Genomic DNA, 18,840 nt, shown 5'->3' on the forward strand with positions numbered 1-18,840 from the left:
TTAATGTATTCATCTCTTGGCCTCCCTCTACGATTTCTACCCTACACGCTCCCCTTCAATACTAAATTGGTGATCCCTTGATGCCTCAGAACATGTCCTACCAACCGATCCCTTCTTCTAGCCAAATTCCTCTGCTCCCCAGTTATATTCAGTACTTCCTCATCAGTTACATGATCTACCCATCTAATCTTCAGCATTCTTCTCCAGCACCACGATTCAAAAGCTTCCATTCTCTTCTTGTCTATCGTCCAAGTTTCACCTCCATAATGGCTACGCTACATACAAATACATTTAGAAAAGACTTTCTGACACATACTCGATGTTAACAAAATTCTCTTCTTCAGTAACGCTTTCTCTGCTATTGTCAGTCTACATTTTATATCCTCTCTACTTCGACCATCATCAGTTATTTTGCTCCCCAAAAAGCAAAGCTAATCTACTACTTTAAGTGTCTCATTTCCTAGTCTAATTCCCTCAGCATCACCTGATTTAATTCGATTACATTCCGTTATTCTCGTTTTTCTTTTGTTGATATTCATCTTATATCCTCCTTTCAAGACACTGTCCATTCCGTTCAACTGCTCTACCAAGTCCTTTGCTGCCTCTGACAGAATTAAAATGTCATCGACAAACCTCAAACTATTTTTATTTCTTCTCCATGGATTTTAATTCCTACTTCTAATTTTTCTTGTGTTTCCCTTACTGCTTGCTCATTGTAATGGTTCTTTATTTACGTGACCATTAGCGCACTCCAACCCCAGTTTTCGAAACCAGTAATATCGTACAACTTTTCTGCGAAGTAACAGACATAATTTTATGACAATATTTACGTTTGGTTTTATTAATGTATAGGTACTCCGATGCATCGATATATTACAGTGATATGGTTCTTGTGTGTATTCATTTCTGTGAGACTGTCATAATCTTTGACTTACTTGTAACCGTTTTGGCGCGAATGCGTACTGAGCAGTCTTCGTTTCACTTTGCAGAAGTTAAGTTTTTTCGCTTTGTAAAAGAACAGTCAAGTCTTGTGTTTGGTTAAAGTGGAAATTAAATATATGAAGATTGATACAAAACTGTTTTCTTGATGATGTGACAATTAAGAAGAAGTATATGTGAATTTACAAGAAGTTTAATAAAAATGTGGATCGTGAACACCAAGTGAAAAATTATTTCTACCATACCATTGTTCTGATCTGGGATTGTTTGATCATTAAGAATTTCCTGAAAAACGCATTTGTTAAGTCTTCGAATATTGCTAAAATACAGATCTGGACCTTCTAGCAGTCAAAGTGGAATCACTGTAGAATCAACAAGATGAGCCATAACAACTTCGACGAAATCCATTCAAGATAAGTCAAAAATTAATGACTTTTTCCAGTGACTTCATTATTTCTATTCTGACAATACCATCCACAGTCAATAACTTTGTTGTTGCCCGATAAAGCGAACATATGCTGCGTGAGCAACATTATTAATCTGATTTCTAACCTACTTTGCAAGTGGTGGTATTGTTAGATGGTATAGAGATTGAGTACCATCAGGGATAGGCTACAACACTGTGTCACTCTCTTCCCAGTCATTACTTCCCTTTAATGCCCCTCGACTCTTACAACTGCCATTTGGTTTATGTACAAATTGTAAATAGGCTTTCGCTCCCTATATTCGACCCCACCGTTTTTCAGAATTTGAGAGAGTATTCCAGTCAATATTGTCAAAACCCTTCACTGAGTCTACAAATGCTATAAACGTATGTTTGCCTTTCCTTAGTCTATCTTCTAAGATAAGTTGTACGGTCAGTCGTGCATCATGTGTCCCAACATTTCTACAGAATCCAAACTGATCTTCCCCGAGTCGCGCATCATGTGTTCCATCATTTCTACAAAATCCAAACTGATCTTCCGCGAGGTCAGCTTCTACCAGTTTTTCCATTCGTCTGTGCTACCGATATGATACACGAATTGGGATGGCAACCATTAAAACAAAGTCGTTTTTCGCTGCGACAGGACCTTTTCATGAAATTTCCCTCACGAACTTTCTCCTCCGACTGTGAAAATATTTTGCTGGCGCCCACTTTCGTAGGGAGAGATGATCATCATAATAAAATAAGAGAAATCAGAGCTCCTCTGGGAAGACTTAAATGTTCTTTTTTCCTGTGCGCTGTTCGAGAGTGGAACGGTGGAGAAGTAGCTTAAAGGCGGTTCGATAAACGCTCTGTTATGCGTTTGATTGTGAATTGTAGAGTAATCACGTCAATGCAGTTTCCGCACGTGGCCGCCACTACATTACCTCCACCGCCGCCTCCTCCTCCTCCTAGGCTGGACTTTGTCTGGACGTGGTTCCAGGGGTCGCCCTCCTGCTGGAAGGGCGTCACCACGGTGAGCCGGTGCCCCCTCCTGGAGAGCTCCACCAGCAGGCCTCTGAACACCTGCCAGTGGCTCATGCCGCCCAGCGGGAAGATGGCCAGGATGCTGGCGCAGCCGGAGGGCTGCACCCAGAGGCACAACACAGCCACCAGCATCACCAACGCCGTCTGCAAGGGGACGGGGTAAATTATTCACTAGCTGCTACTCGTACCCACGTGCATCGTCAACATACAACCTGAAATCTTTATGTAAGAGTCACACAGGAAGAAGATTTGACACCTGCTGATTCCCTAGACCGCAGGTAATTGGTCAAAGTGGGGTCAAAATAATGATAAATTAAGCGAGAGGCTCAGTTCACCAAGCTTTGGTCTTAGAGGTATCATTAGTCACGGATGTTCGCTTATTTAGCATATCTACACTTCCCGCTGTCTCACTGACTTTCCTTCTGAACCAGTGCAGCTAAACTAAATAATTACCCAGCAAATTTTTAATTCGTGTTAGAAGATTCATACAAAGCAACAAAAAGAACATAGAATACATGAAACAAGTATCTAGTTACACACATGTCTGGGTATAATGCACGGAAGATTACACGATTAGGAATATAAAGAATGAGTTCATAGTTCAACCAGTCGTTCCCTGGGCAACAATACGAGTTACGGACACATCCTTTCACTCCAGCAGCAGCATCGCCACTAAAAAGTCCTTACAACTACCGTCCCCTGCGCCAAACCTCACGGTAACGTCTGTAACATGCAGGGCTAGTCTGCAAATAAGGAAGAGCTACTAAGTGAGATCTTCTATATACACACATCAAAAAGAGTTTGCATCACCCCAATTCCCAGAACTCCTGAAGCCAGACGTTTACCGTGGATATCCAGAACTCCTGAAGATAGATGTTGACTGTGGATATTGTACCACAGACACAGTCCCTTTGACTGTTCAGAGATGTCAGTAAACCCGCCGAAAGATGTAAACAACCATGCCTGAGCAGCGCCTATTAGACGGAGGGGGTCTGACAGTCAATCCGTTCCAGTCATTCGACCAGGAAGGAGGTACACGGCTCGTGTTGTCTGTAGTTCAACCATCCCTTTACGGTCAATAAAGCGGTTCGATCGTGTCCGCATTGTTACTTTGTGCCAGGAATGGCTCTCAACAAGGGAAGTGTCCAGGCGTCTCGGAGTGAACCAAAGCGATGTTGTTCGGACACGGAGGAGATACAGAGAGACAGGAACCGTCGATGACATGCCACGCTCAGGCTGCCCAAGGGCTACTACTGCAGTGGATGACAGCTAATTACAGATTATGGCTCGGAGGAACCCTGACAGCAACGCCACTATGTTGAATGATGCTTTTTTCGTGCACGCACTGGACGTCTTGTTACGACTTAAACTGTGCGCAGTAGGCTGCACAATGCACAACTTCACTCCCGACGCCCATGGCGAAGTCCATCTTTACAACCAAAACACCATGCAGCACGGTACAGATGGGCCCAACAACGTGCCGAATGGACCGCTCAGGACTCGTATCACGTTCTCTTTATCGATGAGTGTCGCGTATGCCTTCAGCCAGACAATCGTCGGAGATGTGTTTGTAGGCAACCCGGTCAGGCTGAACGCCATAGACACACTGTCCAGAGAGTGAAACAAGGTGGAGGTTCAAATGGCTCTGTGCACTATGCGACTTAAATTCTGAGGTCATCAGTCGCCTAGAACTTAGAACTACTTAAACCTAACTAACCTAAGGACATCACACACATCCATGCCCGAGGCAGGATTCGAACCTGCGACCGTAGCGGTCGCTCGGCTCCAGACTGTAGCGCCCAGAACCGCACGGCCAAAGGTGGAGGTTCCCTGCTGTTTTGGGAGTGGCATTATGTGCGGCCGACGTACGCCGCTGGTGGTCATGGAAGTCAGCGTAACGGCTGTGCAATACGTGAATGCCATTCTCTGGCCACTTGCGCAACCATATCGGTAGCATAATGGCGAGGTATTCGTCTTCATGGACGACAATTCGCGCCACCATCGTGCACATCTTGTGAATGACTTCCTCCAGGATAACGACATCGCTCAACTAGAATGGCCAACATGTTCTCCAGACATGAACGATATCGAACATCTGGGATAGATTGAAAAGGGCTGTTTATTGACGACGTGACCCACCAACCACTCTGAGGGATCTACGCTGAATCGCCGTTGAGGAGTGGGACAATCGAGATCAACAGTGCCTTGATGAACTTGTGGATAGTATGCCACGATGAATACAGGCAAGCATCAAAGCAAGACGAAGTGCTACTGAGTATTAGAGGTACCGGTGTGTACAGCAATCTGAACCACCACCTCTGAAGGTCTCGCTGTATGGTGGTACAACATGCAACGTGTGGTTTTCATGAGCAATAAAAAGGGTGGAATGTTTATGTTGATCTCTATTCCAATTTTCTGTACAGGCTCTGGAACTCTCGGAACCGAGGTCATAGAAAAGTTTTTTTGATGTGTGTGTAACTATATGCTACTATATATATTAATGATCTTGCAAACAATATCCATAGTAACATCAGGCTTTCTGCAGATGATGCAGTTATCTACATTGAAAAGCCAAAGAAACTGGTACACCTGCCCAAAATCATGTAGAGCCCCCAAGGACGCGCAGGAGTGCCGCAACATGACGTGTCATGGACTCGACAAATGTCTTAAGTAACGCTGGAGGGAAATGACACGATGAATCCTGCGGGTCTGTCCATGAGTCCATAGGAGTACAAGGGAGTGCAGATCTCTTCTGAACAGTACATTGCAAGGCATCCCAGATATGATCAATAATGTTCATGTGTGGGGAGTTTAGTGGCTAGTGGAAGTGTTCCAACTCAGAGAAGTATTCCTGGAGCCACTCTGTAGCAGTTCTGGATGTGTGGGGTGTCGCGCAATGAACATGATCGGTGCAGGTGATCAGACAAGATGCTTTCATATGTGTCACCTGTCAGAGTCGTACCTAGACCTATTAGGGGCCAAATATCACTCCAACAGCACATGCGCCACACCACTACAGAGCCTCCACCAGCTTGAACAGTCCCCTGCCGAAATGCAGAGTCCATGGATTCATGAAGTTGTCTCCATACCCGTACACGTCCATCTGCTGAATACAATTTGAAATGATACCCATCCGACCAGGCAACATGTTTCTAGTCATCAACAGTCCAATGTCGGTGTTGACGGGCCCAGGCGAGGCATAAAGCTTTGTGTCGTGCACTCATCAAGGATACACGAATGGGCTTCGACTCCGAAAGCCGATATCAATGATGTTTCGTTGGACAGTTCCTACGCTGACAGTTGTTGATTGGCCCAGCATTGGAATCTGCACCAATTTGCGGAAGGGTTACACTTCTGGCACGTTGAAGAATTCTCTTAAGTCGTTGTTGCTCCCCTTATTGCAGGATCTTTTTCCGGCCGCGGCGATGTCGGAAATTTGATGTTTTACCGGATTCCTGATATTCACGGTACACTCGTGAAATGGTCGTGCGGGAAAATCCCCACTTCATCGCTACCTCGGAGATGCTGTGTCCCATCGCTCGTGCGCAGGCTATAACAACACGTTCACACTGACTTAAATATTGATAACCTGCCATTGCAGCAGCAGTAGCTGGTGTAACAACTGCGCGAGACTCGTGTTGTTTTACATACGTGCTGCCGACCGCAGCGTCGTATTTTGCCAGTTTACCTATTTCTGAATTTTAATTATGCATGCCTATACTAGCTTCTCTAACCTATACCAGTTCCTTGGCACTTCAGTATATATATATATATATATATATATATATATATATATATATATATAGGAAAGCGTAGTTACTATTGCTCTCGAATAGTTCTTGAACGATTTACTTTCAATTTTTACATGATTGTCTAATGAACATTAAAACGGACATAGCTTATATATTTTTGTAATATATTATGTATATAAATGTATATGTAATATATAAATAAGAACTGTCAAACGGGCATTGGATACATATTTTTGTAATATACTACATATATAAATGGATATGTAATATATAAATGGAAACCGTTGTTCCGAGAAATCTTTCAAGTATCTTGACGGGTATACTTATTTTTACTTGATACTCTGTGGAACATTCAGACGGAAATGGGCATAGAGAGGTGAGTGGAGGAAATGGACAGAGAGAGGGGGTAGGAGGGGATGTACAGAGAGAGTGAGGGGGGTTGAGAAGATGGGCAGAGAAAGGGGGGGGATTTGGAATGTACGTTCAATTCCTTTACATATTTGGCAATCGTGTAGCATTGCCAGGTTCGCTAGTTAGCAATAAATTACACTCGATTACCCAAACTGACTATAGCCTGCCTCACATAAGACAGCGCTTCCGCGAGTAGAGACAGAGCGACAGGGAGGGTGGGGGGGATGTAGTTTGCGCTTTCGTGGCGGCAGAGTGGGGGCAAACGAGGTCCGTGTTGCCGAACTGTATTGCTGCGGACAACAATGATTTCATTTGCCTTCGGTGCATCGTATTACATGTTCAAATCTATGAGGGAATAATACATTCTACAACCGATTTCGATCATTCGTCTACATGAGTCTTGAGGATGTGTCCACTGCTCCACAGCAATTGTCTGTGTGACGTCGGAAGGCGAGAACAGCTGATACAGGTTTGTGAAGACGTCAAGAGCAATTTTTCTCAAAACGACGATTGTCTAACGACGTGATCATCGAAAACAGTTGCAATAATTGCCATTTATTGCGATTTGGACTGTGTTATAAGTAAAAATGTAATACGTAACAAAATAAACTTCAAAGTCAAACCGAAATTACTATATTTGTCAGACAACTGCTTCTACTTAATATAATTTTTTAAATGTGTATAATGTGCGTATGTGGGTGTGTTTCACTGCTGTTCAGTGTAAACCACTCTGCGTGAAAAAGAATTACTGGTAGCAAACACTACAGCAAAAGATTATCGCAAAAACTGTCAGTACGTTATCATATGTTTCGGTGCCAACAGTCATTATGAGTTTAAAGTAACTCGTTAGACATTACGGTGGAAGAACGCATTTATGATCCATTGAACAAGCTAACAAGTAACCATCTTCTGTGACTAACTCGACGGAATGCTGCCCCATAACGTTCAAAAACTACCAAAATCTCGACAGGTAACCCTCCCTTTCATTTTAAGGGATTTTCAAATTCGTGCCATGAACATGACAGGGGTTTACGTGTCAAAGTACTGGAGTTTTTGACGAATTTATCCAGCCGCATTCTCGGAAATAATACATCAGGTTGGGGAAAGCTTAATTTCTCCTTGAGAAGTGTGTTGAACATTGCAGTCTGAATACTTCACAGGCTACGTATTCCTAACCAATAAAAACTAGGAAGTTCAATGTACAGTATATGCAATTGATATGTCGACAAGAACGTTTTTAAAACATGAGTCTTTAAAACCAAGAAAGATCATTACTTTGTTTCAAAGTCCACATCGTAATACCACCCACTATCTGAGTCCATGTCGGAACCATCTTATTGTAAATTTAGGATGATACGTCCAAGGCTTTAATCCATCTTCACCTCCCTGTGAAAGTCTTACTTTTGAAACTTTTCAGTGTGACATACACAGTGTGCTCACGCTGAAGAGGGATGCTATCTGTTACTTCAAGCTCAATCCTTTCAGTGTCTGTTATCTCAAATGTTTTGCTTTTTTTCCCCACATAGCTTGTAACCTGTGCGCAAATTAACTCTGTCGGTTATTCTGACAGTAATATGTGAGTAAACGCAAAACTGTATGACCACATTCACATGAGAAGAAAGTCAGATTTGTACATTCTGTCGTGTGACTTTTATAAATTAACGAGGTGCACGATTCTGGCTTGTATTGTCCTGAATATTTTCAATACCCCCGTTTCCTGGTGCTCGTACTTGGTCATTTCTCTGTAAAAGCTGAATGATAACTGGCACGGTAATTACAGTGACTGACTTCGAAACTAGGCATGGCAAGAATTGTTCGGTGCCGGCCGGAGTGGCCAAGCGGTTCTACGCGCTACAGTCCGGAACCGCGCGACCGCTACGCTCGCAGGTTCGAATCCTGCCTCGGGCATGGGTGTGTGTGATGTCCTTTAGGTTAGTTAGGTTTAAGTAGTTCTAAGTTCTAGGGGACTTATGACGTCAGCAGTTGAGTCCCATAGTGCTCAGAGCCATTTGAACCATTTTTTTTTTAATTGTTCGGTGAATCACTTCTTCAAAGTGACAGCGTTCATTTGCGCGTGGTAGGCACTACTCTCAGGAACCAAATCAGAAGAAGAGTCAGCATGCAGAATAAGTATCCGAGAACCTTTTCCTAAGGGAACTTTAAAACCGCCACTACCATCACTCATTTTACAGCAGGTATTCATGGAATGATTCTCTTTAATTCATGTTTCATCACGGTAGTACACTGTAGAACTACCACCTCCTCTTGTATCGTGCATCTTTATAACGGGCGTGCTTCGTGCTGCTTCTATGTAACTTCATTCAATTAAAAACTTTCTTCTTAACATGATTAAAACCAATGTATTTTAAAATTCTTTAAACTGACGAAGAGCTACCTTTGAAGCCAATTTCCTCAGCCATAATTGTTTCTGTGATGTTGGGCATTTCCTTCTTATCGTTGTCAAAGCCATCTATTTGTGTCACAGGTTTCTTGCGATTTCGATGATTTTCAGGCAACACGAAAACAAAATTTCTAGAGTTTTCTAGAGCTCCGACGCTTTTATTTACTGTTCTCTGTACAGCTCCCACACTTTTGTTTACTATCCTCTGTACAGTTCTCTTGCCGACACGCGGTTCTGCAGTTCGTTCTTGAGTCTTGAAACTGTCAAAAATAGAAGTATCGGTTTCAGATACAAATTTGAAGTTATAAATGCGGGACGTAAACCTCCTCGACTGCTTGTGAAGCATCTACCTCTACCTGATTGCTCTGCAATTCACAATTCAATGCCTGGCAGAGCGTTCATAGGACCACCTTCAAGCTATTTTTCTACCGTTCCCCCCTCGAACAGCGCGCAGGAAACACGAACCCTTTTATTCTTTCCTTGCGAACTCTTAATTTCTCTTATTTTATTATGATGAACATTCCTCCCTATGTAGGTGGGCGCCAACAAAGTATCTTCACACTCTGAGGGGAAAGATGGTGACTGAAATTTCATGAGAAAACCCTGCCACAACTAAAAACGCCAATATTTTGATGATTGTCACCCCAAGTCGCATATCATATCCGTGGCAGTCTCTACCCTATTTCGGGAAAATACAAAACGAGCTGCGCTTCTTTGAACTTTTTGGATGAATTCTATCTTCTATGGATCCCACACCTGACAGCAATACTCCAGAAGAGGGCGCAAAAGCATAGTGTCCGTGCGGTCTGAGGCGCCATGTCACGGGTTGCGCGGCCGCTCCTGCCGGACGTTCGAGTCCTCCCACGGACATAGGTTTCTGTGTTGTTCTTAGCATAACTTAGTTTAAGTAGTGTGTAAGTCTAGGGACCGATGACCTCAGCAGTTTGGTCCCTTAGGAATTCACACACATTGAACATTTGACAAGCATAGTGCTCTGTGGTTGTGGTTCGTACACGATGTCCTGTCGACACATCGGACAGCCCACGTTGACAAGCCAACAATCTGGGCTACTCCTTTCGCGGTGTGGCCATGGGCATGTGCAAACACGCTAGCTACGATCTGCCATTCTGTGACGCCTCCACGCGTACTCACCTCAGAGCAGTGATTCGCCGCGCGCACACACCACTGCAGTGGTAGGGCTTGAGCCACCGGTGGAGGATCACGTGACCAGTTCTAGAGCGTCGACAGCGCTCCAGAGCGATCGGTGTGCTTTTTTAAAGGGGAGAGAGGTCTTTCTGTACTGTGAGCTTGTTACAGAGCTTTGCATGCGACCCACAGTAAACAATACATTACGAAAATGTCAGAAATTTGGCATTGCGATCATACACTTTGGTGCCTCAACATGAACCGATAACGCGTTCTTACGCCAGCTGCTTCGCACGAGGGCCGCCTCCCATCGTAACCGGGACTAACGATACTCTCTAAAAAGAAGTGCAATTAGGACATTTAAGCCGGCCGCTGTGGCCGAGCGGTTCTAGGCGCTTCAGTCACGAAACGCGCTGCTGCTACGGTCGCAGGTTCTAATCCTGCCTCGGGCATGGATGTGTGTGATGTCCTTAGGTTAGTTAGGTTTAAGTAGTTCTAAGCCTAGGAGACTGATGACCTCAGATGTTAAGTCCCATAGTGCTTAGAGCCATTTGAACCATTTGAGGACATTTAGCTGAGACCTCAACGTAGGGAGTGATGCACAAAAGTTCCAAATATCACTTGTAGTTCGCCTTGTCACGTTAACATGGACACGTTTGTAATGAGTTGTGTTCATTATTAGGAGTAGTGCACACAGATTTTGTAATATCGACACTCAAGTTATATTCTTTATGTTGTGGATTGAAAAGTACTCGAAAGTATCTCTTTTTGAAGTCATGGGACACCTCCAAATGTCGTGTTACACTTCCTTTAGCCCGACGTAGCGCAGCAACCCGACGTGGAATGGACTCAACAAGTCATTAGAAGTATCCTGCAGAAATATGGAGCCATGCTGCGTCTATAGCCGTCCATGAGTGAGAAAGTGTTGCCGGTGGAAGATATCGTGCACGAATGGCCTCCTGACCATCTCCAGCGAATATTCCATGGGATACATGTCGGACGATCTGGGTGACCAAATCATTCCTTCGAACTGTCCAGAATGTTCTTGATAGATGTCGTGAACAGCTGTGACCCAGTGACGTGACATCTTTGTTTGTTAATATGATGTCCACGAATGGCTGCAGGTGGTCTCCAAGTAGCCCAGCAAAACCTTTTCCAGTCAGTGATCGGTTACGTTGGACCAGAGAACACAGTCCATTCCATGTAAACACAGCCCACACCATTATGGAGGCACCAATACCTCGGTCAGCACCTTGTCGACGACTTGGCTCCATGGCTTCGTGGGCTCTGCACCACACTCGAACCCTACCATCATCTCTTAACATCTGAAATCGGGACTTATCTGAACATGCCACAGTTTTCGAGTCATCTACGATCCGACTGATATGGTCATGACCCCAGGAGAGGCCGCCAAATCTCAACGCACTGTCCCTGTAGATACGTTCGTCGTACGTCCCACATTGATTTCTGTAGCTATTTCACGGAGGGTTGCGTGTCTGTCATCACTGACAACTCTGCACAAACGCCGCTGCTCTCGGTCGTTAAGTGAAGGCCCTCGGCCACTGCGTAGCCGTGGTGAGAGGTGATGCGTGAAATTTGGTATTCTCGTCACACTCTTGACACTGGAAAAATCTGAATGTTGAATTCCCTAACGATTTTTGAAATGGAATACCCCACGCGTCTAGCTCCAACTACCGTACCGCGTACAAAGCCTGTCAGTTCCCGTCGTGCGGCCCTTACCACATGGTAAAACCTTTCACATGAATCAAATGAGCACAAATGACAGCCCATCCAATGCACTGCCCTTTTATGCCTTGTGTACCAGTTAATACCGTCATTTGTTTACGTGCATGTCACTATCCCATGGCATTTGTCACCTCACTGTAAGCTAACCTTATCGTAACCGCGTGTGACCGGTAACATACTGAATAAGTAATTATCTCATTGCCGGGTGCCGGTGTTGTGGTTGCACTGACGAGAAACCTGTTTTACGAACGACTGACGTGTCGATGTCCTCCAGATAAATCCTTTGTTGCTTTACAACTTTACAAGTTCTGGTTCTACTGTGCAGCAAGCAGCAGTACCCCTGCGTGCGTCTGCCAGACGTATCGCCGCGGCCGCTTGCAAGCCGCGAGTCACTGCTAAATTTTTTGTCAGCACCAACGGTGAGTCATGAAGTTTGTCTTACTGCGCGACCGCACCACAGTCACCGCGCAGCGCACAAACCGGCGGCTTATAACGGCGCAGACCGCAGGAGTGTGTTCGGAGACTCTGTAATGTCCCCACAGCAAATACCCTCTACCACGCACCAATTAATCATTTTCAATCAAACCATCCACATTCATTCACTTTGGAAAAGTTATCTGATCTGATTTTCTCGTAATATATGCGGCGACAGCTCGTCGACCCCTAAGTATTTTCTAGTGCATTTATTCTTTGAAATAACAGAGATGCATATATGCATTCTCCATGGTTGTTAGAGTGGTAACTAGGACAGCTTCTGCAGTATCGGTTGAGGGACTGACGTGTTTCTGAGAGATACATATTCTGCTTTTCTTCTCGCTAAAGCGAGTCAATTAACATTTGTGCCGCTAGCGGTTTGTTTTGGAGAGAAAGAGATTGTAAAAGGAAAATAATTAAGGCGTGGAATCACCGGAGATCTGGACATGTAATGGAGATGGATTTAATACACGATTTCCTCCATAAACAAGGTTTGTGACCTTTTTGTTCTAGAGTGAATGAACGAATCAGTTTTTTTCTGAATCATTTGTTGATCACGTTGGCCCTGTAATTAGTGGGGAAGTTTCAGCTTTGTCGAAGAGAGCCTGCAATCACTGAGTCTGTGTTAAATCGTCCAAAAAGGCTTCGTACACATCTGGAATTCGCAATCTTTCGTAAAAGGAACAAATTGTCCAAACGATTGATTCTCCCGACTGACTGCAGTGTTTAACAGTAATAATAAATGTAAAGATCTCTTACAGCAAGCCAGCCGCTGATTACCAAGACGAAGGACTCCACCAAAGATTCTGTTTGGCTGATTCTTTTTATCACCATATCACGTAATGAAATCTTATATTAAAAACTATACATAGATAAAGGAGAGAAAGAGAGAGAGCGAATGAAAATAGAGATAATACTAATAATCCTCCATTAGTCTAATTTTTCGCCTGTCTTATCACGGATCAGCCAAGAACTGGGAGGGCCTTACTTTACTGAATAGACTTACATGTGAAGCTGAAGGGATCTTAAAGACAACAGATACACGTCTATACAGACAAGACATTACACAGAGATAGCGGCTAGCTGCATTGATCATCTATTCTTAGATTAAATAGACGGCAACTTATTATCCGAACATTAAAATGTTAAAACTCGCAGTATGATTCCAGTAGAATGGAACGCGAAACTCTGAGAATCGCAAGTGATACTGAAATCTGGTTTCGCGGGACAGAGTGGACCAGGGCGTGGAAAGGGGCCAAGATCAGTTACTACACAAGAACACACAACTTTATTCCTCGAAAACCAATGCACAGTTTTCTCTTTGCGACAAGGATCAAATACACGGCTGAGGGCCCAAGTACATTAGATTAGATTAGATTAGATTAGATTAGATTAATACTAGTTCCATGGATCATGAATACGGTATTTCGTAATGATGTGGAACGAGTCGAATTTTCCAATACATGACATAATTAGGTTAATTTAACAACATACTTAAGTTAATATAACAACTTTATTTTTTGTGTTTTTTGTTTTTCTTTATTTTTATTTTTATTGTTATTTTTTTTTTAATATTTTTTTTTCTTAATTTATATCTAAAAATTCCTCTATGGAGTAGAAGGAGTTGTCATTCAGAAATTCTTTTAATTTCTTCTTAAATACTTGTTGGTTATCTGTCAGACTTTTGATACTATTTGGTAAGTGACCAAAGACTTTAGTGCCAGTATAATTCACCCCTTTCTGTGCCAAAGTTAGATTTAATCTTGAATAGTGAAGATCATCCTTTCTCCTAGTATTGTAGTTATGCACACTGCTATTACTTTTGAATTGGGTTTGGTTGTTAATAACAAATTTCATAAGAGAGTATATATACTGAGAAGCTACTGTGAATATCCCTAGATCCTTAAATAAATGTCTGCAGGATGATCTTGGGTGGACTCCAGCTATTATTCTGATTACACGCTATTGTGCAATAAATACTTTAGTCCTCAGTGATGAATTACCCCAAAATATGATGCCATATGAAAGCAATGAGTGAAAATAGGCGTAGTAAGCTAATTTACTAAGATGTTTATCACCAAAATTTGCAATGACCCTTATTGCATAAGTAGCTGAACTCAAACGTTTCAGCAGATCATCAATGTGTTTCTTCCAATTTAATCTCTCATCAATGGACATACCTAAAAATTTGGAATATTCTACCTTAGCTATATGCTTCTGATTAAGGTCTATATTTATTAATGGCGTCATACCATTCACTGTACGGAACTGTATGTACTGTGTCTTATCAAAATTCAGTGAGAGTCCGTTTACAAGGAACCACTTAGTAATTTTATGAAAGACAGTATTGACAATTTCATCAGTTAATTCTTGTTTCTCAGGTGTGATTACTATACTTGTATCATCAGCAAAGAGAACTAACTTTGCCTCTTCATGAATATAGAATGGCAAGTCATTAATATATAATAAGAACAACAAAGGACCCAAGACTGACCCTTGTGGAACCCCATTCTTGATAGTTCCCCAGTTTGAGGAATGTGCTGATCTTTGCGTGTTACGAGAACTACTTATTTCAACTTTCTGCACTCTTCCAGTTAGGTACGAATTAAACCATTTGTGCACTGTCCCACTCATGCCACAATACTAGAGCTTGTCTAGCAGAATTTCATGATTTACACAATCAAAAGCCTTTGAGAGATCACAAAAAATCCCAATGGGTGGTGTTCGGTTATTCAGATCATTCAAAATTTGACTGGTGAAAGCATATATGGCATTTTCTGTGGAAAAACCTTTCTGGAAACCAAACTGACTTTTTGTTACTACTTCATTTTTACAGATATGTGAAGCTACTCTTGAATACATTACTTTCTCAAAAATTTTGGATAAAGCTGTTAGAAGGGAGATTGGACGGTAATTGTTGACATCAGATCTATCCCCCTTTTTATGCAAAACAATACCATATTTCAGTCTATCAGGGAAAATGCCCTGTTCCAGAGAGCTATTACACAGGTGGCTGAGAATCTTACTTATCTGTTGAGAACAAGCTTTTAGTATTTTGCTGGAAATGCCATCAATTCCATGTGAGTTTTTGCTTTTAAGTAAGTTTATTATTTTCCAAATTTCAGAGGGAGAAGTGGGTGAGATTTCAATTGTATCAAATTGCATAGGTATGGCCTCTTCCATTAGCAGCCTAGCATCTTCTAATAAACACCGGGATCCTACTATATCCACAACATTTAGAAAATGATTATTAAAAATATTTTCAACTTCTGACTTTTTGTTCGTAAAGTTTTCATTCAATTTGATGGTAATACTGTCTTCCTCTGCTCTTGGTTGACCTGTTTCTCTTTTAATAATATTCCAAATTGTTTTAATTTTATTATCAGAGTTGCTGATTTCAGACATGATACACATACTCCTGGATTTTTTAATAACTTTTCTTAATATAACACAATAGTTTTTATAATTTTTGATAGTTTCTGGGTCACTACTCTTTCTTGCCGTCAGATACATTTCCCTTTTCCGGTTACAAGATATTTTTATACCCTTAGTAAGCCATGGTTTGTTACAAGGTTTCTTACGAGTATATTTAACTATTTTCTTGGGGAAGCAGTTTTCAAATGCATTTACAAAAATGTCATGAAATAAATTATATTTTAAATTGGCATCAGGTTCACGGTACACCTCATCCCAGTCTAACTGCTGTAGGCTTTCCCTGAAATTTGCAATTGTTAAATCGTTGACTGAATGTACTACTTTGGAGGACTGTTTAGTATTGCTGAATGGAGCTATGTCATATATTGTAACTAGCTGTGCACCATGATCAGAAAGACCATTCTCAACAGGCTGAGCATTTATCTGGTTAAACTTATCTTGGTCAATAAAGAAGTTATCTATCAGTGAGCTGCTATCCTTTACCACCCGAGTAGGAAAATCAATGACGGGTGTCAAATTGAAAGAACCGAGTAATACTTCAAGGTCATTTTTCCTATTACCCTCTTTCAGAGAATCTACATTGAAGTCCCCACAAATAATAATTTGCTTCCCCCTGTCTGACAGATAGCACAACAAGGAGTCCAAATTTTTCAGAAATAGATGAAAATTTCCTGATGGGGACCTATATACAGTTACAATTATAAATGTGCCTTAATTTAATTTAAGCTCACAGGCACATGCTTCTATATGTTTCTCTACACAAAACTTTTTTGTTTCTATACTTTTTGCACAATGATAACTTTTGACATATATGGCAACTCCTCCTTTCTCCATATTTTCTCTCATTACATGTGCAGAGAGCTTATAACCACTTACATTTACCTTATCCATATCAGTAACAATGTGATGCTCAGACAGGCATAGTATATTTATTTCATTCTCAGCTTCTAAATCTTCTAAACAAACCAGAAGCTCATCTACTTTATTCTTTAAACTCCCAATATTTTGATGAAATATACTTACATTATTTTTAATTATACTTTTATGAGAACCTTTCCTTATTCTAACATTTGCAGTACTCTCCTGTCTGAGTTTCTCATTGTGCTTAGGCCTAGTTCCTATACCAGTGGTCACATGGCGTTCAGAGAGGCAGATTATGTCAACTGAGTTGGGTGACTTTAATTCATCAATGCAATTACCTAGGACTGAGATACAACTTGGTGGAGATAAAATTTCTGGTGATTGGTGAAAATTTATAATTGATAGCTGTGATTGGTGATCCAATGTGCTAGAATTGTGCTGTTTAATTTCTTTCCTAAACTGAAGATTTGTTTCAATCCTGACCTCTCGTAGAACTTGACATCTTTCTGTCTTACCTATCCTAAAAAAGGTACTGCTCAAACACCTGTAACCACTGGTATTTTACCATTCATGGCAGTGCCTCCCCCCCTTAAATTTCCTGCTATTACCCCAGCCAGTTTCTCCTTCCCTTTCCTGTTGAGATGTAGGCCGTGCCTGGTATAGTCCCACCTACTGAGATAATCAACAGGAACCACACCAATATGAGCCCCCGCACCCGACCCAAGCAGCCGTTCCAACTCCAAATTAACTCTCCCAACAGAAGAGTTCAAATGAGGCCGGTCATGGCGTCTCAGGACAGATACAAATTCAACATTGGTGTGTCTCGATGCCGACGCAATCTTTACCAGGTCACACTCTATACTGTACCCAGGATCTCTGTCGATGCTGTTCCCTGGCCCTCCCACAATAACCACGGTGTCTTCCATGGTAAATCCTTTACAGAGTGAACCTAAATCCTCTGTCACCTGATCCAGACTAGCACTTGGTTTGAAAAAATTTGTGACCTGGTATTCTGGTCCTAACTCCTCCTGCAGAAGTTGGCCTACACCTCTGGCATGAGAACTGCCTTACAACAAAACTCTCTTCCTTTTCGATGACTTTCCTACATTCTTTTTCAATTTCCTATTGAAAGTTTGTTGTGTCCTGTCTACACCTACCTCTGCTTGAGGCTCATCAGTTTCTAACTGAAGCAACAGGTCAAACTTATTTTTGACATTCACCACAAAACTGTCAGACTTAGTTCTAGGCCTGTTCCTTCTGCTACCTGTTGCCACTTCCCACCTCTCTTTGCCCTTCTCCCTCCTTAACCTGTCCAGATCTTCCCTAGCCTGATCTATCTCAGCCTGAAGGGCAGCAATTTTCCCCTCCTGTTCCACTATCTTCCTATCTCTGCTGCAAATCCTACATAGCCACTGATGAGCCTGATCCACTTTCCCAACACCCACGCCACTGCAGTCCCCCCAGTGAAAAAAACTACTGCATCCATCACACCAAACCCCGGAACTAACAATTCTACGGCAAGTCAGGCACTTCTCACTCATGGCAAAAATAATACTTTAGCTAGAATAAATCAATTAAATTGCCGAAAATCAAAAAAGACGTTACAAGAATTAAGCCTATTCACAAATGTATATAAGCAAGTTTCTGATTTAAAATTGCGCTGTTTTTCTGAGATCTGTATTAAAACAACGAAGGTATACGCTATTTATTATATATTTCACTTGATGGAATGAAAAAAAGGACAATTAAACGAGATACTTTAACTTTGATTCTCCAAAAACGTTACGAGAATTAGGCCTATAAACAAATGTATATAGGCAAGTTTCTGATATAAAGTTACGCTGTTTTTCGGAAATCTGTATTAAAACAATGAAGTTATACGCTATTTACGGTAGTTTACTTATTTGTTACCGAGAAACTAGTTAAATTACCGCGAAATAAGAAACAAACACGTTTACAAAATTTAAGCCTAAGCACGACTTCGCGAAGTTACGATCTTTTCGTGTTTTCTGAAAAAATACGCAAAGAAAAGTCAAACCTTTAACGGCAAGACTAAACGATACACTAATGCACGTATTTAATTTGTTGTCGGCGTTAAATTAAATTATATTCCTGTCTAAATCACTTAACTTTCTGGAAATGGTTTCTGGCGTCACTTACTCGGCGGCCATCTTGGATCAGAACAATTTCAGATCAGCAAGGGGAATTCTTAAAAGGCAAGCATT

General features: G+C 41.9%; 1 protein-coding gene across 2 annotated transcripts in view; it reads right to left on the reverse strand.

Moving 5' to 3' along the window:
* The window catches only part of LOC124544802 (UDP-glucosyltransferase 2-like), a 130,535-nt gene that overhangs the window by 50,080 nt on the left and 61,615 nt on the right, over nucleotides 1–18,840 (reverse strand). For both annotated transcript variants that reach the window (XM_047123487.1, XM_047123486.1), the window contains exon 2: nucleotides 2,290–2,533. In XM_047123487.1, the coding sequence (XP_046979443.1) occupies nucleotides 2,290–2,521 (232 nt within the window). In that variant the 5' untranslated portion in view covers nucleotides 2,522–2,533. The remainder of the gene's footprint in view (nucleotides 1–2,289; nucleotides 2,534–18,840) is intronic.

This window comes from Schistocerca americana, chromosome 8, assembly GCF_021461395.2.
Source record: "Schistocerca americana isolate TAMUIC-IGC-003095 chromosome 8, iqSchAmer2.1, whole genome shotgun sequence".
Lineage (NCBI taxonomy): Eukaryota > Metazoa > Arthropoda > Insecta > Orthoptera > Acrididae > Schistocerca > Schistocerca americana.